Source organism: Pundamilia nyererei, unplaced genomic scaffold, assembly GCF_000239375.1.
Source record: "Pundamilia nyererei isolate P.nyererei 1_Seehausen unplaced genomic scaffold, PunNye1.0 scaffold00052, whole genome shotgun sequence".
Lineage (NCBI taxonomy): Eukaryota > Metazoa > Chordata > Actinopteri > Cichliformes > Cichlidae > Pundamilia > Pundamilia nyererei.
The window spans coordinates 668,015-688,780 of NW_005187453.1; the positions used below are offsets into that span (position 1 = coordinate 668,015).

Below are 20,766 nucleotides of genomic sequence, written 5' to 3' on the forward strand. Positions count from 1 at the left end.
TTTCTCAAAAATACAACTTGCCTAATAATTCTGCACTCCCTGTATAACCTCACAACCAAGCCCTGTATTCTTTGAGAGATTTGTGAGGTATCATTCATCGTGTATGTTGAAGTCAAAAAAACCTCCCTAACCACCTTTAAATAAACATCATATTTTGTGACAGAAGAGATAAACATGAAAAAGGAGAAATACATAAATCTCGCTTAAATACCGATTATAAATGCACCATGCGGAAGTGAAATTACAACCGAGGCAGTGTGTATAATGGTGGTAGTCTGTGTTTTTTGCTACTTAGCTCTAATTTTTCATATTTGTATGTACACATACACACTCAGACACACTTGTATAACAGTACGATCACTGCCAGCTCTTCCTGAGGCCAAGTGGGCTTTTATTGGTTTGGACAAACACATGCATATCCCCTAGCTGGCTAGAGATGCTCATGCTGCTGGCAGTGATGCTTGCTGTTGCTGTTGAGATTTATGTCAGTGTTAGGTAGGTTTAATGTCTGTGTATTTATTGTTTCCATGTCTAGCTCAATGACTGAGGTGCACCAAATAGCAGGGGAGGAAATGCAGATTCACAGACAAATACATTCATACATATAAACACATACAAATCATAAATGGCAGACAATGACAGAAAACTTTGCACTCTTTCAAAGCCGTACCTATAAGTGGGGTTCGAATTACAGGTTCCATGAAAGAAGAAAGGAAATCAGTAGTTATTTTACTCAGATTCCCACTGCAATCCAATAAATCAGGGGTTAAATTAATTTGTGGCGCTCGCATAATTTACAAATTACACTAACTAAATGCAAAAGAAGCTGTTCCAGTGGCTCAGAATAATTATTTCCAGTTTTCTAGTTCCCCGTGAAAACTACTGACAGCATGTTAAATGGATTATTTAGAACAACAGGAAAACAATTTCTGGAAAGAGATGTTGCTGTTGTTTTTCCAAAATTTAATTACGTGAACATATTGTGTATTTGTGGGGATCTTAAAATCCAGGACATATTTCACTGAAAATATCTGCATGTGTAGAGACAAGTAGAAGTTTTTGGAGGTTTTTTTTTTTTCTTTTTTAAAAAGGGGGAATATTAAAGTGGGAGAGACGGGAACTACAAACTACACTTTGATGTGGATTGAACTAGCTGCTTAACTGTATGTGTTTTACTTTATATGTCTGTCGGTGCGCGTGTGGTGCCGGGAGCTTCACTGACACTCTTCCAGTCATGTAATCAAACACTTGCAGTAAATCACTAAGGAGAGTATCTGTCAATAGCATGACTCATCATAACAACATAATAAGCTAAGACGTTTGAAAAAAGTCGGCGCCTCTCCCCACAAATATGTAATAACTCTTCATTCTTCCCGTCTCCATCGCCGCCTCGATGTTTTCTTTAACCTCACCTCTGATTCTCAGTAATGCTTTTTCCCTCCTTCATTTCTATCTCTCTAAACGCATCCTGTGCTGTTTGATCTATCTCACTGACCCTTCTCATTTCTCTTATCAACTCTCTCGCTGATTGCCCTCCCTCTTTTCTGACTCCTTTTCTTCTTTGGGACCTACTTAGATCTGATAATTAGAGCCTCGTGGGAGGTGTGGATGGGTGGAGATAGGGAAAGTGACAGAGAGTAGGAAGCAGAATGGGAGCTGTGAATGTAAAAGCCCTTGGCATAGTTTGAAGCTAAGGAGGGAGGGAGACTGAGAGAGAGACAGAAAGAGAGAGAGACAGACATAATTATAGAAGTGCAAGGTGTGAAGATGAAGAGGATCTTAAGTTTTTATACATGCGCACACACACTTAGTGGTTACCAAGAGCTCCCCTTAACAAGCCTCTGTTTTATCATATCCAACAGAGCCTCGGGCAAAGACACTCTCCACGTTCTCTGCTCTTCACTCGTTTCTCATCCCTGTTTTTATCCCACCATCCATTCCTTCATTGCCTTAAAGTTTTCCCAAATAACTGGTTCCTTTTTTTTCCTACTATATCTGTTATTTTTTCCTCCTCTCTGCATTTGCATCCATTTGTTTTTAAGAACTGTTAGGATTTATTAAAATGTGTTTTTTCATCATTTTCCAGGTTATGAAAACATTCAACTCAATAAACCAAATGTTCATATTTCAGAATACAGAAGCAGCACTGAAGCACATCCCACAGAGGAATAAAAAACAAGTAAGCAGGGCTTCATCCAAACCACTTTGTTTCATCATTAACAACAAAAAACTAAAGTTAGTTAAGTTATAATGTTGATTGTAAAAAACAACAACGAAAATAAGGTAAAGTACGTACATGTACAACTATGGTAGGAAGACTAACTTCATCTGTCAGCCCAGATCTTAAAACACATTGTTGGTAATCATTTCTCTGTTTGCCATTTCCGAATAAATTTCCCTAACTTCAGGGGTTTGTTTAAAGCCTCTATGATCATCTGACTGCTTCTGTTTCTTGTTATTGTGCCTTTTTTATTCCCGTATTTTTCAGATCTTACCTCTTTAAACTTTCACTTTCAGCGCCTTTCTGTAATTTTCTTTTCAACTTTGTTTCATTTGCTTTCATTCTCGATTTTCGCATATCCATTTTTCCACTTTTCTCTGCAAATGCTCAAACTGGTTCTCAACAGTCAGTGCGCGTGCATGGCATTGATTTGTCCATGAATTGAACCAAAGCACCTCGCGCTACCATTTCTGTCTAATATTGGCAACTAATAGCTATTACAATTGGCATTTAGGTTCTTTAATAACATTATCCTGATCACTTGATCAATAAATTCCTAGTAAATAAAGTCTACGGCATTGATCACGCAGTCAAGAAGCAAATAATCAAACAACAACAAAGGACAAGGATGCTTTATGTGCCAGGAGATAGTGATACATCTTTGGTAACATTAATATTTGTGTGTTTTTTGCATCTTCCTACCAACTGAATATATTAGGGTAAGGCTTGACAGAGACTCAGGATATGAACATGCTGTGTTATAGACGGAGGAAGAAGAGGGGGAAATATCCTCCTGTGGTTTTCATCAGACAAAGAGAACAGGAAGTGTCCCCAGTTTCATCAGTGTCTTTAGGTGAGACCATGTGTGAATTAGGGAGGAGAGATGAAACAGAGCTAAATATGTAGGAAAACAAATATTGTTCACTGGGTAAACACAACCTATTCACATCAACGCTGCAGAGGTTGGAAATGACTGTTGGCTCTTTCTACAGTGAAACTGAATGAAGCTGCAAGCACGTCCTTTGTCACTGAGACTCATCAGAATGATGGCTAAGTCCTTGACATGTGTGGAGGGTAAACAGGGACACGCCCTTAGTTAATGTGCCAACAGGCAAATGTCTGATCCGTGTGCCCATATCATTGCTGGCATGAATAAAAAGGCATTCACCGTACACCCAGGCTGGGCTTTAACGCTGTCCTCCGATGCATACTAACAACAAGCTCAACCAGTAGGGAGATTTGCCTGGCTCGATCATTAGCATAGAGTTAGGGGATTATTCAGATCACTTCCTGAAATCCCCTAATTGTAATAGTACACAAAAAATCATGTGCTGCAGTAAGAGGCCATCCCGTTTCAGAGCAAAGTTGACTTGATGCCTTTTGTGAAATCTGAAAAATCTTCTATGGCTGTATGTGAGTGTGCATGCTATCAAGCTTGTAGAACTGTGTGTCTGTTAATTCAAAAAGCCCACCAAAAGGCCAGCAGAGAAAAAAAACATGACCCTGGATTTGAGGGGTTAATTAAAAGCAAATTAAAAGTCATTAAGCCTGCAAAACACCTGTCTTTTTTGAAACAACATGTCAAAAAAAAGGATGTCATTAATGTGCTAATACCAAAATCCGCCTTGCTTTATTTATGGTTTTCTTTTAGTCAGCAACACAATAGGAGAGGAGTCACGCGTTATTATCCAGAGTCAATATTGACCACCGGCGCCTGAGCTAATTGGAAAAGTAAACCTGCAAAGACTCACGCTTGGGCCTAACTAAGCAGAAGGTTCAAAAGGATAATGGAAACGGCGGAAAAAGAAAATAATATCGTCTGAGCAGGTTGAATGGCTCGGGGGAAACACGGGTGGAATAACACAATCGAGAGCAGACTGCTCATCAAAGGAGACAATCTGGCTAAGCTTGTCCCTGCCCGTCGTGCGGCGTCTGCCAACCTAGACATGAGCACTAGTGATCTTCATCATAGCTCACCTCAGGCTAAGATTAACAGGCCACTCACTCCCTGTAAAACCCTCCCCCTGAAAGCCACTGCGAATTGTCAGCAAACAGACAGGCCAAAGACAGCCACACACTGTATATACACATAAAAATACAGAGAAATGCAGATACCCGTGGAATAATGTACCCACAGGCCCAAATCACGGGGACATCCCCTAAATTTCCTTTACCTCGCCGCTTTGCCCTAAAGGCTACTACTGCTGCAGCCACTCTAAATCAGCATGAAGCCTCTCTCTCACAGGATGGGGAGTGGCTGCTTTGGGGGCATTCACTGAATGTACCCCATCCAGTGAGTGGCTTGTCCTCTGCAGCAGAGCAGCCTAATTACAGTGGGTTCTGTTTCGAAGGGAATAGAACTGGCTGCCAATACTATTGATAATTCACACAGACTAAGCTGTCACAGGGAATAGGGTTGGGCAAGTGGAAATGACTCAGTTTTATTAGCTTCCACTGCCCTTTGATGTGCAGTCAAGAGTGAGACATGCCAAGAGGCTCATGCCAGATGGAAGCACTACAGCTGAAAGGTGTCTCAGTCCTTTTAACATAACTCTTTTTGCATGTAAAACCTCCACCGATGGCTATTAGTCTCACATAGCCAAACATTTCCCCTCAATTTATTTCACCATGTTTTATAACTTAGCTGGCTCAATACCCAGAGGCTGGACTGAAGCTGGGCAGCAGTAAAATCTGAGGATTTGTGGACAATGTCTTAATGGGATGTAATTTGACAGTCTTTAGATCTATAGACAGAAGTGATGCTAGAAAACATGGTCCCCCTTGAGAGCTGCTTAAACAACAATTCTGACAGCACATCTTTACAATCCCGCCTAGCACCGGCATCGTCTACCTTCTGGGTGCTACAATGTGTTTCAATACCTGTACAGGTTGAAAATAAAAACAAAAATCAATGCAAACTTTTAATCTCATGCTCGGTTTGGGACTCACCTCAGGCTTCTTCACTCGACCCTCCTGGAAGGAACATGTGCGAGGGTCATGGGTACAGTCATGTCTGTATTTACACCAGTGGCACTGGTAGGGACTACTCACACATGACAGACACCTACAAGGAGAGCATAGTTTTGAATTAGGACTAAGCAGCACCAAATGCACTGAAGTACAAAAGCTCAATGTAACAACTTCTGTCATGGTCCTGGGTCTTTTGACCCAGCGTTTTAAGTTTGAGTTTATTTTGTTCATTAGGTTATCTAAGTTCATTTGGTTATTAGACTCCTTGTGTTTTTCTTCCCCTGTATTTAAGATTCCCCTCACCCTTCGTGTTTCATGCTATCAAGTTTGTCTTATGTTATCAAGTTTGTATTATTATACCTAAGTGTTTCTAGTTATTACTTTCCCCTCGTGTTTCCAACCATGTTAAGTCTCCCCTGCTCTTCATGTGTTTCATGTCTGTGTCTTACGTTGTCAAGTTCCGGTTATCATGTCTGCGTCTCATTATGTTTCCTATTTTATTTGGAAGAGATCCTGTGTTTTTATATCATGGTTTATGTTTTGAGTCCTTTGATGTACTGTTTCTTGTTTCCCTGGATCTCAGTTATGGTTATCTTAGGTTTAGCTCTTTGGCTTTGTTATATGGCTTCCCTGTGTTCCATGTTATGTCCACTGCGATGTTTTGTACCACGTTTCAGGTTCCTATGTCCTGTCTCCCCAGTTGCTATTAAGTTTGCGTGTTTTAGAATTCAGTCAGTGTGTTTCCTGTTTTACTTTGAAGGTCCATGCCTCATGTGAGTGTTTCTGGTTTTGCGTCTCTGTCTCGTCCAGCTTAATTACTCCCAGCTGTGCTCTCCTCCTGTGGCTCATTCCCCCTCGTTATCCCTCAGTGTATTTAAGCCCCATGTTTCTCTTTGTCAGTGTTGCGTCCTCCATCATAGCTGTGTGATTTTTTCCTGTGGCCCCTTGTGCTTTAGTTTTCCCAGTTTAGTTTATTTTGTATTGTTTTTCATGTCCCACTCCACGCCAGCAATAAAGCTGTGTTTTTTGAGTTTACCTTTTGACTCTGTGAGTTTGCGTTTGGGTCCTACTCTTGCCTGCACACAGCCGTATTGTGACAACTTCTGTGCACAAATGAATTCTGCACATAGTTTGTGGCAGCTTTTCAACAATATAGAGGCATTAGATTTGCAACAAAGTATCTGTTTTAAATGTACTGGACCTCACAGAGCACTCAAAGCACTTTAGACAACATATCTCATTCACGTTGTCTACGTATATACACTTTCTACCAAACATTCCCACTACAATGAATGCATTGGGAAGTAACCTGTGGTTATTGCCCAAAGATATTTTGGCACCCAGACTGGGGCAGCCAAGGATTGAACCATGAACCTTTCAGTAAGAAGACGACTTGCTCTACCTCCTGAGCCAGAGCCACCCTAAAGGCCAAGAAAGCAAGACACAAACTAATTGCAAGTGCTGCATGCCTCGACTCTTTAGTTCGGCCCCCCAGATATTAATACAACATAACTTTGGCATTGTTTTATACACTCACTGAAGTGCAATTAGAAACTAATAGTAGACATAAACTTACGATTTGTGCACACTGCAATTGTAGAAAACAAAACTTGTATTTGCAAATGCCAGGCCGGTCTCTTTGGACTTGAGATAGAGCTGCACGATCTGGTGGTCACCTAGAGAAAACAGATTAAAGTCAAAATTAACGGTTTGATACACAGAGGTAGGAAGAAAGCTTTTGTACTCTGCTAACAAAACAAAGAAACACAAGACAAGGACAACAACAATGAGAACTAACAGAAGGAGGAATTGCCTTTGTTTCAGAACACGTTACTTGAAGCCGTTATTGACAGCTTCATTCAACTCTTCAAACAAGTAGGAGAAACAAAACAGTATTATAATGGTAATGTTAGAGTGTCACCGTTACTCTTTCAGCACAGGCAGGGGGTCGACACCACTTGTATGATAATCATTTCATTCGCTTATTCAAATATCATTTTACGACGTCGAGTTAGATGTCGTTTTAAAGAAAAAGAAAATGACTGCACTGCTAGGAGCTACAGGTGATCAGCTTGTTGCAATGGTAAAGGCAGTATGTCTTAGCAAAGAAAGAGAGTAGAAGAAGAGGGTTTTATTGGGTTAACTCTGCCTATTCCTGGCGTCTTACAAGAAACAAAAGTTGGCGCATATCCCTTGGGATGGACAATATTCCCCTGGAAAAGTCTTTGAGAGAGTCTTTGACAAGGTAAAGGAAGAAGAAGATGAAACAGAAAGTACGTGTGTGTTTGTGTGTGTCTGTTCGAGCGTGCGTGTCCGTGAGCTTGCGCCTCATCTGTATTTGGTGTGTCCTTTTGTCTGGCACTAATGAAGGAGTTCATGTTTAATTCAACAGCCCATCCACACATCTAAATGCGCTCTCTCTCTTTCTAGACTACCTATGTGTCTCTCTCTCATCCTCGCTCTATCTCTCTACCCAGGTCTCCTCACTTCCTTCCACGTTGCAACTCCTTCGTCTCCCTCGTGTCTGTCCCCCATCTCTCCAACAAAGGAGGAATCATTCATCAATCACAGTAAAGCACCACTGACAACGGATCTGTCCTAATTAGGCCACCTAAATGTTACCTTGAAGCCTGCTAACACTATCTCTCCCCGCCTCTCGTCACTTCATCCATCGCTCTCCCTTTTCCCTCTTTCAACTGAGCTTAGACTAATGAGTACTAGTAAAAATTGAAGATAAAAGACACGAACACTTGGAATGGTTTCCTCTCCCTAAAACAGGAAAACCATATGTTTGTGAGAGTGGAGGGTAACAAGCAGTCGGTAGGGAGAAATATTGTATGGATCATTTGTGGATGACTCAGAGTACATATTTGCACATCAATGTTTGCACATCAATGTTTGCATGACTGCAGCATTACCAGCTTTACATGTGACATAGCAAACATTGAACAAATGTTTTTTTTTTTTTCTACAAATTCCCCAAAGCACCCCCAGGCTCCCTTTCAGCTGTACATGTACATGTGTGCTGTCTGTCTGTGGATAACTTTATTGAAATGATTTCATATGTCTGTTAGGCACATGTATGTGTGATTCTTCTGTTCTTCTGTTCTTGGAGCAACCGAGGAATAAAGAAAAACGCGAATGTGTATCTTTGCATTTGAATCCATTATATAAACAATGTAGAGACTACTTTTTTTGCACGACGCGCACACAGTTGAAAAGATCTTCTTTAGAGCCTTTCCATCATAAATGGTAGCATTACAGCCGAATCCTAATATTTTTTGTTCTCTATTTCTTCTTTTAGAAAGAAAAATCAAGGGATGGCAATTTCATTATCTCAACACGAGGACACATAAGTGTTGGTGAAGGATCAACTGCCTGCAGACAGACCTTCCCAGATGGGAGTTTTCTCAATTAGAACAAGCTTGGCCACCCAAGAGAGAGAAGGACAGGGTTATCAAAAGAAAAACTCCATGTAAATGAAAACGATCAGTAAGGCAGTGGTACACAGGGAAACTGTCCACAGAGATTATATTATCTCTAGGCTACACGTTAGCTGAAATGCTGTAGTAAAACCACGCTGTGAAGTGTGATTTTCTGCTTTTTACACCGAGGTTAACTAGGGTCCCGTAACTCCCTCTAGAGCGTATTCATGTTAAGGTAGGCGAGAAGAAAAATCCCACATTCAGACAAATAACTAATGTTCATTCAATTACTAAACATATCCTTAGGCAGTGCTTCAAGGCCTGCTGAGTTACTGATGGCAATGAGAAAACAAAAATTCACAGAACACTCATTGCCCTAGGACAAGCATGCTTCTGACAGAAGGGAGAATATCCAGATGTGCATGTACCTGAGAGTCAATCAAGTCCTAATCTAATACGTGATGACTCCAGTCTTCTTCTTCTTCTTTTTTTTTTACCTTTGTCAACGATTATTCGTGGCATTTCCTTTTCAGCGGGAGAGGAGCACTTTATCCGATTTCCCTCCACCAAGCCATTCATCTCAGCCAGGTTCTCAAATGTACAGTTGACACCTGCAGAGAGTTCTGGAACATTATGGGCTTCCAACACCAACTGCAGAAAGGGAAAGAAAAGTGATACAAGCCGTCAGATATGATAAAAGAGATTAAGGCCACCTAAAGCTAACACATACATGACAGCACAAAAGCCAGTTTAAAACATACATGATGACTCATATCCAGGTGCATTTTATAGCTGCCCTGCGGTCTAAGATAAACAAGTGAGACAAGATAAACAAGCCCTAAATGTAATGTCTGACACACATCTGTGAGAACTTCACATTTTCAGATAAGACTGCTGAGCAGGGAACTCATGCAAGGTCACTGCAGAGTAAAGATCAATCAGCACAGTGGTCAGTGGCCAGAGGGGACACTGGGAAGGTTCTTGAACCAGGTGTCAGTTGCATATCCTGGCTGAATGTCCACACAACATGGACACCCTCTAATGCATTAAGACATAAAACTGAAATTAGTTCCATCTTAACAGGCTGTATCCAATGTATGAGCTACATTGATTTTTCAGTTCTACATTAAATTCCTGGCTGTCTGGCTCTTTGAGAACAAAAGGTGTTGTGGTATAAAATGTTTTGGAAAAAGTGAATAAAATGATAAAAACAGAAAACTCAAATCCAAAGTAAAACTCAAAGTGCAGGATGAACTATTAGTGAGAAGATGAAATAGTGAGAGTGCTGGCACGCAGGGTGCTGGACAGCAAGTGAAAAGAAGACTTTTGAAATAAAGAATGCAAATTCCTCCTCTTCATTTGAAAATGCTATGCAAGCTCTTTCAGCTTCTCAGGAAAAAAAGGCTTCAGGTGAACTAGTAACAGTGGGAGACAGAAAAATTACTCCGTGGATAAAAGGAAGAGAAAAAAAAAAACAGACTTGGGGAGCAGATGGAGAGGGGTCAAGACTGAAATATACATACTGACGGAAAACTGTGTCTGCAAGGGGGCTTTGGTCTAGGCATTGATTTGAAGCGTAGCCTATAGTAGACGTGCAATGTGGTGTTGAAAGCTGCCTCAGCGCCAAAGAAGGGCTGACCTGAGCTGTTTTTATATTGCTATTTAATGGGTACTGGTGTGAATAGATACACAACATCCAGCATAAAGGTGGACACTGCATGACTTTTCTCTCTCTCACCTCCTTTATTTCTCGTCTTCTTTATTTATTTTTCCTTTTAAGAAGGAAAGGCGGACAGATGTAGAGTTCCCTCAATTACATTTAGAGCCGAGCCGCAGCAGTGATGCATGAGTATGGAAATAACATACTCATCTTTAATAGGAACAGCCGACAAATGCGCGCGCACAAATGACCTCCGGTAGTTTATAAAACACCATGCCTGACGCTGAGAATATGTGTTGGTGTTCATCTTAGATGGGTGAAAAATATCCTTGCTGCAGAGAGGATTTATTCAAACGCAGTCAACGCTACAGAGAAGACTGACTTAAACTGTATGTCTTCTTATGTTTATTATTAAGCAAGCTTTAAATCAGACATGATTGTTTTATTTATGACCTTTTATGTCCAGAAGAGTGACATAAAAGTAAGATCTAAACTTAAGAGTACATTATTCCTGCATCACATCTGGCATATAAAAAAAATAAATCTATGGAAATATCAACCATATAAGCAACAATTAGCTCTTAAAAGCCCAGATGCAATAGAGCAATTTCATTTTATAATAACTTCCACTCGCGTTTCCTCTTGACTTGCTAACGTCTGCACCCATAGCATAGCAAAGCAATGTAGGGAGAAAATTAAGAAAATGAAAGAGAATTACGATATGTAAAAAGACTACATTCTCTGTGTGTGTGAAAAACTCCATGACACAGCTGTTCCATCTGTCCCTCTAGAAGCATAATAGTTATTATAACGAGCACAACCCTTTCTTCCTCCAGTGTTGGCTGTGATCAGCCAGATATATTTATGATGACTTTTGAGGCAGATCCTAAAACTATTTGCTCAGAAAGTTATTTTCTGGAACTTCTGGAGCTTAGAAAATAATGGCTTCGTCTAGAGTAGGTCCAACTTCAGCGGTGATGTGTACCCGTTTCTGTCAAGAATTTCTAAGCCTTATCTTTCTCAACAAATATTTAAGAACAAAAAGGTCAAACAAGAGCCTTTGTCTGTTAGGCAGAAGCCCCTGGATGGGATATGTCTGGCAAAAGGTTAAACGCTTGAAAGGCTTGAGCAACAACGCGCACGCACACACACACACTCATAAATATCATTTTTGTGTTGCAGAGGAATTCTTCTTCTTCTTCAAAAAAAAAAAATGCAATCCGCACGTGACCCTTGATGCAATGGAGATCTTTCATGCTGATTGCACTTTATGAGTTAAAATTGCACCACCGTGTTAACCTCTGATGCTGGGTACAGTAAGGTAAGTGGAATATTTATACTATATAACACACAGTGTTACTGCAGTACTTTCTAGTAACGTCAAAGATGCTGACATTTAAAACATTAGCCTCTTGATCCTGTTCAAATCAAAGAAAAAAAAAAAGATTTTGTGTCGTGGTGAAAGCTGACACGGGGATACACCGAGATAGTTCGAGCGCTTGTGTTTCTCCAGTTTCTGCAGAGACATATTTTTGTTGCAATGGATCACAGCCTCTTTGCACACCAATCAATACACTTAAACAATAAAAAACAATTCAGACCCTTTAAATCTGGCAGCTGTTTGAGAATGAAACATCCAGGGGGAAAAGTGGTGCATTTGGCTGCCAACAATCACAATAAACACAGCCGAGCTAAACTATACTCTGTCAATGATTGTTGACATTTGTTGGGAGACCATTTCGTTGGACGGGATTGTAAGTTGTGAGGTCGGGATTTGAGGAATGCCTGCTGGCAGTCAGTAAAATCATATAAAGCAGGATTACAGAGTTAAAACAAGCTACTAATCAGTATTTAGAGCGTAATTCCACCATATTACAAATTATGCTTGAGAGTGTGATTTTGTCAATCTGCCAGACAAGATAGTCTCACCAGAAACTTATTCAATTATCCTCACTTTCTATTGCAATGTGGCTCCAGTAAAGCAAATGCACGTTTGGCTGTTAAAAATATTCCATATGCAGTCAGAGAAAGATATATTTAATTACTTCAATTTAAAATGTGACTAAATTTAATCTTCCAGGTGACACAAAGAGGAAACTGATGCCTGATAGTATAGGACATGTAACACACACAGGGAAAAAACACAAGGTTTGCGCATCTAAAGCCCCAAACAAGCCTTTGTTTCCATTTCAGGGTATCTGATTCAGTGAGTTTGTTTTCCACTCACCGTGACACTAAACTGGGACACGGAGATGTTGTTTGGATGGACACTGAGACGCACACACTGCTTGATGTCGGATGCAAAGCGCCGGGGCTCTGATGAGCGCTCACATTTCTCCTTTCTGGCACACCTGGAAAAAGAACAACAACAGGTAGTGTTATTCGTGGAGACAAATACACACATGCTTACTGGCATATGCATGCCTGCAGTAACCTGACCAGGGCTTACCCCTTTCCACCTGTTGGCATCTGGGAAAAAGAGAATGTCCCTCCCCCTCCCCGACAGTTGGTGCTATACACATTTATCATATTTCCTCTCTGGCAGCGTACCAGCCTCAGTGTTCAGTGAATGGAAGGCTGGTCACCACAGGGCTGGGAGCAGTTACATTTAAAACAATGGTTGCTCTATATGTGGAAGTGGAGACGGCCCATTGGGAAAGAGGTAGTAGTCCTCTTCTTTGCAAAGTCATCTTAATGACTGGCATTCATGGGCAGTGCCAAATGCAGGTGGATATGTGGATGTTGTTTGGGACGTGGGATAGATTACTTCTGTCTAATCCAGTAGAATACAGCGTTTTGGGGAGCTGGAGTACTGGACCATTTGTGGTGTAAGAGGAGTTTACTGACTCATGTTCCAAAAACAATCCCTTGATAGACTACAAGGTCATTTCCCATAGCTGGGCGATCTAAATGAGCTCGTAATTAAAGGAATATGAGAAGCGCAACTGGTTCTCACCAAAACTGCTGCAGTGGAAAGTTTTCACATTAAAAATTCCAGTAGAAGTGGCTGGGAAACACAATTATTTAAACTGTTGTTAAATATATGCTTAGTGAGAAATTCTAAAAAAAACAGCCCCAGACTGTAATATCACCTCAACCTTCTTCTCTACACAAACACCCACATGCTCTTGTTCTAATCGAATCCCCTCATAAACTTATTCAAGTTTAATCCCCTATTGATTCAGACAAAAACTTTCTGTGCAATTAACAACCTGGAAAATCCAGAGAGCGCCCTAAAACTCCTTTAGAGGAATAAAAGGCTGAAAAGAAAGAAAGAGGCCTTAATGAACGAATGAAAGAAAGACTTTCGAGGTGGTTGACGTCTGAGATACAGTAATACCTTATGCAGAAAGAGGCTTTTTTCTCCTGAATTGGACAGACAGAAGGAGGGTGGGTTTTGACCTGACATGAGCATTGTAAAGTTAAGCGGCCTAACGTGCTGCAAAGAAGACAGACAAAGAAAATGAAAAGAAATAATCTGTTCGAGAAAGGCACAGAACAGGAGGAGGGGTAAAGAGCGCTGCCGAGAGAGAAACAGAGAGAGAGAGAATGTGGAAAAGAAAGCACAAGAGAAGCACGACTTAAAGGAATGCAACCATTGTTGGCTTTCTGTGAAGCTTTCCCTTCTAAGCTGGTTTGAGTAGGGGTTTAATCGCTTCAGGTTCCTTTGTGCTTTTCAATCACTGATGTCTGTGCCTCCTCTTCTAGCACTGATTTAATAAGGCCGCATCATATAAGTAACCCCCCAGGCAAACAACCCACATAACCCCCCCTGCCAAAAAAAGCACACTTTCACCGACAAACACTGATCAACCACGACATTAAAAGTGCTGATAGGTGCGGTGCGTGACATGGATCATCTCATTAGCATGCAAAGTTCTGTAGGAAAACCTTGGGTTCTGGCATTATGCGGATCTTACTTTGTACTCTGACAGATACCACCCACGTAAACATTGCTGCAGACCAAGCAACACAATATTGGACAGGCAGTTTTAGCTTTGCAGCAACATTCAAAATTAGATATAGTGTTACATGCGTACCATTGGCTTCTGTTTTGATTCATATTTTAAGCAGCATTCCAACTTTTTTGGAAATAAGGTTCTAAATACTTGCTTTGTATGCGCTTTTGTGCCCATAATGATGTTTGTCTTTGTGTGCGTTCCTTAACAGTGTCACGGTACATTGTGTTTTGGTAGAAAAACATGCATTTCATGCCAAAATCGCTGGCTGTATTGCATTATTAACATTAACTGGCACAATCTCTTTAAGTGAATCATCACTATGCATGATTGCCTCATTACTAAATTTAATTCAGGCCTAATACATTTAGAAAATGTTCAACAGATAGAACAATTCCTTAAAATTTCAAAGAAGGAATTAGATGTCCTCTCACAAATGACACATCCTTGAAGATGAACTGACCGACCTACATCTGGAGTTGTTGATCTTCCTTCCCCCCCCCTCTTCTTTTCTATAATATAGTAACTCCAATCTCTACAGCACAGTTACAGTGAAAACATTGCAGAAAAAGTCACCAGACTTTTCAAAATGACCAATAAAACAAACCCTAGTAGCATTTTGATTTATGAGGGATAAGCTCAGGGTTGATAAATATCTGCTGTCCCTTGCTGAACCTTATTATGACCCAGATTTATGACATCATCTTTATGAGACTCTTGCTGCTGTAAATGACAGTGGTGGAGAGGATGATGACGATGTAGGAAGGAACACAACAGTAAAGAGAATGAAACAGAGTAAACAGGACAAGATGCAAGGATGTGTAAATGCTGAGTTTGCAGTGAATAACATTTTCAAATTTTACAGTTTTCTTTTTATGTGTTTGTTGAATTGTTTATTTTTGTCCAATATTCACATCTACCAAGATTTGCAGCTGATGTTTTATCATCCGCAGGACTTATAACGCATCTTAATGCAGTTATAAGACATAATGATGCAGTATGAGTTGATGGTTGCAACAACAAGACCTGGCATAGCTGGACTGGGACTTGTTAATACAGGATTATGAGACAAGGTATGATCCTCTACTTTAAAAAGTGGACAGGGGGCAATTTGTTTTGGTTGTTTTGTGCAGTGAAGATGGATTAAAAAAAAATATCCTGACTCACTGAATTTAATCTGCTATAGATTAATTTCACACCTATAGAGAAATATAGAATACATATAAGTATTTGTACTCTGTAAGACCACATTATTCCAGTAAATCAAATCTGTTGTCATGTGTAAAGTATGATGCCAGTGATTAAAAACATGAATACAATTAATTCATTTTTTAATTACATTTATTTTCAGGATTATGTGTTTTGTGACAGTCCTAAGAAAAGTGCAGAGGTGTTGAAATACCGCAGCTCAAACATCACCGCCTGACCGACACAGCATCAACACCTTATCTCTCACTACAAAACACACAAAGATGGTTATTATTATCCATCATTTTGTGATGATCAGTTTCATTCATGGTGACTGCTGTTATTCTAATAGTTTGATAGCAATTAAATGCCTGCCTTCATTATTTAACAGCTGGGGTTAAGGTAATAGCTCACTGAAACATAACTAAGAATATTTACAGGAGGTTTGTAACATTTCATTTGCATGTGATTACCAGCTTTTATTAATAAACTGAAAAAATAAAAAGATAGAAGGAATGGAGAATTCTATTTTTTCCAGGACTTTGAAGGGAAAAGTCACTTTCACCTTGGTCAAAGTGAACATTTTACTTTTGCCTTCAGCCCTGTAAAGTTTTCCTTCAATGAATAGCATCTGCATGAGATGCTATTCGTTTGATGGAAAGAGATGCTTAAAATTGAGAACACTTTTGTTTTTTATATATCACAACAATCCTGCTATATTTACTTTTTACTTTGATTTTTCTGGTTATTCATAAGTAGCCCTATCTATAATGTGTGAGTAAACTGAAATAGCTTCTGTTAATGTTGAAAATATTTTTCATGGTCACGATTAAATTGGTTTTGGGTAGATCATCAGACATGTATCCAAGCTATTCAACATCCCTCAACTTGTTTACTGATCTTCTGTTAAGCTGTTTATGGAAAGTGTGGGTCCATAAATGTTGCCAAAGACAATGTTATAAGATTGTTTGTTGTAAAGCTACTATTTAAACAAACTGTACGCACTAAATCACAAGATGAACTAGAAAGAAAAGGTCTCTTTTTGCAAGAGTGTTTCTAATTTCTAGAACAGTTTCACTTTGGCTCTCTCTGGCCTTGCAGAAACTGTATATTGCATCTGCACTTCAGAGTCTTAAGGTCACAGAATTGCTGAGCAGGTTTAAACAAAAACAAAGGGGTCAAATAATTTCTGTTTGAGTTCAACAATGCAGAGAAAGTGACTCAAGAGAAGAGGGAAGCTACCGATTTTTTAATCTACCTTCCTAATAATGGGCAATAGAGCTGATGTCTCATTTTTTTGTGTTCATCGAGATCACTGGCATGGTGGAGGGATACACCAACAAAACACAGGCTCGCTCTAGAATCAGCATTTTCTTAAAGCACAATGCAATGTCACCCACCAATCACGCAAACATTCAGATCAAATGGTTCATCTTCCACCAGCACACAGTCACAATTCATGCATACCAATGCTCTGTTTAGTTTGATTAAATAAAACCTCCTTTTATTTTATTCACTCCCAGCAGAGAATCCTACTGAGATGCTAGTGGGTAACCAGTTAACAGATGCATATGAATATTTTTATTTACCAAATGGTCTTACATCCTGATTGAATCTCTAGCCAAAGCATAGGATAGCTACACACATTGGCTATGTCCATGCCGGGAGAGGGGAGAATTTATCTGGCCATTTGGCGACTTGGGACTTTACTGAAAGGATGTTTAAGATAATGCCTTACATGGTTTAACTGATGTAAGTGATGGGCATTATCAGAGGAAAGCACTGGATAATTGTTTTCAATTACGTTCCACGCGGACCCTGAAAGGAAAGAAAGATTGCATCATTTGTAACAATATGCAACAATCTTACCCTTTTGTAAACATCAAAGAATAGAACATTTAGAGGACCCCCGAGATCAAAGCGATTTAGATTTCAAATAGCAGTCATAAAAAGCTTGACTCGGGCTATCTGTTCCCTTTTTTTTTTCCAGAGAATTAGACGTCCAACATCTATTCATTTGGATAGTAAACACTGCTGTTGTGAAGAGCTGTTTGACTGACTGGCAATGACACGTTATGAAAGAACAAGCTGAAAGGATTAGATGGGCCCTGAATGAAAACTAATCTGCACTCTTGTTTCTCCCAGCCTTTGATAAGGTGACACAATTATAGAGAGAGACTGGGCAAAGGGCACAGAAGGAATTTTTTTTTTAGCTTTGGCAACTGTTGGTGAGGCTGTCACAGCTATTAAAAGCAAGACAACCTTATGAACAATACATTTCACCACAAAATATTTATCATAGCTACAGTATTGTATGCAACATATGCGTACAAGCCAGAAAAATAGATACATAGTCAACACTAGGAGATGAATTAAAATGACATGCATATGATTTTACCATGTACCATTTAGCTTAAAAAGGTGACATGATTGATGTCATGTCATCGCAAAAACACAATGGGTAGGTAATATCAACTGTGTACAATACTCCTTTGTACTTTAAAGCATTAAATAAGGCACATTGTAATGCCACTTTATTATGAATTAAAATACTTAAATTTGATAGGATTTGTTATATATTACCCACAATTTTTTGTTATATTAACTGTTGTTTGTGGTGATTCAATGCCCTACAAATAGGCACTCTGTAGTCCAACTAAAAACCAATTACTGTGCTAACCATGCATCATCAGACACCATATAGAAGTCTATACATACTAATAGCCTCGGCCTATATAAAGTACCTTAGAGCAGGGGCTATGTCACAGTGATTCAGTCAAATGACACTTCAACTTTTAAGGTGGCTACATCTCACACTTGCACATGTGACCAAACACACGAACGCAGCTGAACACACACGAACACACACAAGAGTAAGCGTACCTCCTCCTGCTATCATTAAGAGTGGTGGTCCTCAGAGCAGAAATCCGCATGAAGGGGCTGGCGGGAGAGTTATTACCTGGCCCACTGGCCATGACCCTGTTACTCCGGTTTGTGTGAACCGGTTTGTGTGCACACATGTGCACACACATACACACACACACAATCTGTCTTTTATAAGGCCATACTTGAAGACACAGAAATTGCAGAATCTCTGCCCCAGGTCTAGAAATCTCTGAGCTATCCCCTTTGCATACCACTGGTGCAAGAACACCAACTGAGTAGAAAATTATACAGTAAGACTGCTCCTTTGCACAGGTTTAAAGCTGTATGAGACTTTTTAAAAAAAGAACCTATTAAAGTATATATATAAACTGCATACCGTAAATATGTAAACAGTTAGAAATGCTTTAATATGTGACCACCAAAGACTATCTGATGACAAAATATTTTTGCTAAACATCGTGATACCAAAGTTCTCACAAAGCTTACAATTTGGATATAAAGTCGCTGCAATATTAAATTCTATAATAGCGTCAAATGTAATTCGTGATGGATGACCGGAAAACAAAAGTGAGGAAAGGAGAGGCTGACGTCACCAATATTCTAAATGGGTGTCATTAGCTCAAACTCCTCCAACAACCTATAAATCTTAAAACACAAAAAAGATGCTAGCACTAGGCGGTGATTAGATTTGGCAGCATCAGCCCTGGCCTCCGGGCATCAACGAGCAGCTGTTTCTCTGCCATGACTTTTAGTGCTATGCAAATTTAGCAGTAGTCAAAAGACACGGCAACAACGTCTTACTCTCTCACTTCCACACACTAACAAACAAACAAACAGTCCCCTGGTAGAAACAGGCGGTGGTGACATGATGTGACAGGTTTATTAGGCTGTCGTTTTAATCGTGTTTGATGTGACTCCTGGTCCAGATAATGCCATTAGACCATACCAGGTATGCTGGTTAGCTGAGTGCATGTGAGAAAGGCAGAAACCAAGTAATTAATTAGTAATGTTATACTTTTTTAAACCCATATTTTTTTTTACTTTGTCACAGGAAGTCTTATGATTATCATACCCATAGTGAGCAAAGAAAATGCGATACTTTAGATGGAATAAAGTACGCGATGGATTTAAAAGGGAACAGTTTTGAAATGGCTCACATATCACTGTCCTGTTACTACATCAACACAGTTTGACCTGGCATTCATAAGATAGAAGCCCAGACAAAGAAACGCATTCGTTTACTATTGCTGTGCATCTACAGTATTTCCAGAGGTTCCATGTTTTAGGTTCCATGTTGATGTTTTCATACTTCCCTTTAAGGGGGACAGCATGGTTGTTTTCAATGGAGTTTCAACAGTGCACTCAGCTTTCATCTTTATCTACAGTACATTGTATTATTTCCCTTCATGTGTACAACTATAGATAGGGGCATATGATACTGTTGATTCAGGCAGTCGATATACAGCCTGGGGTGTTAAGGTGTGTTTATTCACGGTCACAAAGCTGTTTCGAACTGGGGACATTGACAAAACAACTAGATGGGTTCATTTTAAATATGTCATACATCTCAGAAAGCACAGCTTTTGAAATGGTCTTGCCTATTGCATATTCTCAACACAATCTCATACTTTACTGTGAACATTTCCTTTTTGCCTAGTCTGAATTTGAGCTAACAAGGAGCTAGTCCATGCCGCATATTAATAGCTGGCTTTGTTCACTGTGAGAAGCACGCTCATCATCTGAGGTATGCATGAACAAAAGAGCACAAAATATGGCTCAACTACTGAGTAAAAAAATAAATCATACCCCACAATCCCAAATTTGGATAGCAAATACACCAATTTTTTTGCATATAGTCATCTAAAATCAGCTAATTACACCTAATATATCAAGACTAAATATAGATCAAGCGATTCAGCCTTTCAATGTATGATTTGAAATGAACACACTGGTGACACTAATGCTGAAACATCAGTAGGGATTACCGTTGGATTATATAACAAGGTTATTATGTTGTGACTTAGCTCTTGTTGCCATAGAAACAGCTATGTGACGGGACATGTGAAGTGATTTACCTGAGTACGATTCCCCAGAGGTGATCTCTCATATGGTCTGTGTGTGTGTGTGTGTGTGTGTGTGTGTGTGTGTGTGTGTGTGTGTGAGAGAGTGTGTGTATTTGTGAGTGTGTGTGTTTACCCTCACATCCTCATCAAGATTACCTGCTTACAGAGTTTAGTTTACTTAACCAGAAGATTCCTAATCCCTCCTCATTTTCGCTGTGAATTTATAATCAACCTCTTTCTCCCTTCCTCAGTTTACCTCATCACTTGGAATACATCACCATATATCTTTACTTCCTTTGACTCTTGCCATGTCTCTCATTCAATCCTCTCAGTCTTATGTCAGTTCCTGTGTCTGGTTCATGCTCTGCCAGACAAAGGCAAGACACCTTCACCA

At 39.8% G+C, this 20,766-nt stretch overlaps 1 protein-coding gene across 2 annotated transcripts in view; it reads right to left on the minus strand.

Annotated features, from left to right (window-relative positions):
- The window catches only part of plxna4 (plexin A4), a 238,369-nt gene that overhangs the window by 60,561 nt on the left and 157,042 nt on the right, over window positions 1-20,766 (minus strand). For both annotated transcript variants that reach the window (XM_005733435.1, XM_005733434.1), the window contains exons 6-9: window positions 12,504-12,627; window positions 9,114-9,267; window positions 6,768-6,867; window positions 5,171-5,285 (exon numbers count right to left, since the gene is read on the minus strand). In XM_005733435.1, coding sequence (XP_005733492.1) covers window positions 5,171-5,285; window positions 6,768-6,867; window positions 9,114-9,267; window positions 12,504-12,627 — 493 coding nt within the window. The remainder of the gene's footprint in view (window positions 1-5,170; window positions 5,286-6,767; window positions 6,868-9,113; window positions 9,268-12,503; window positions 12,628-20,766) is intronic.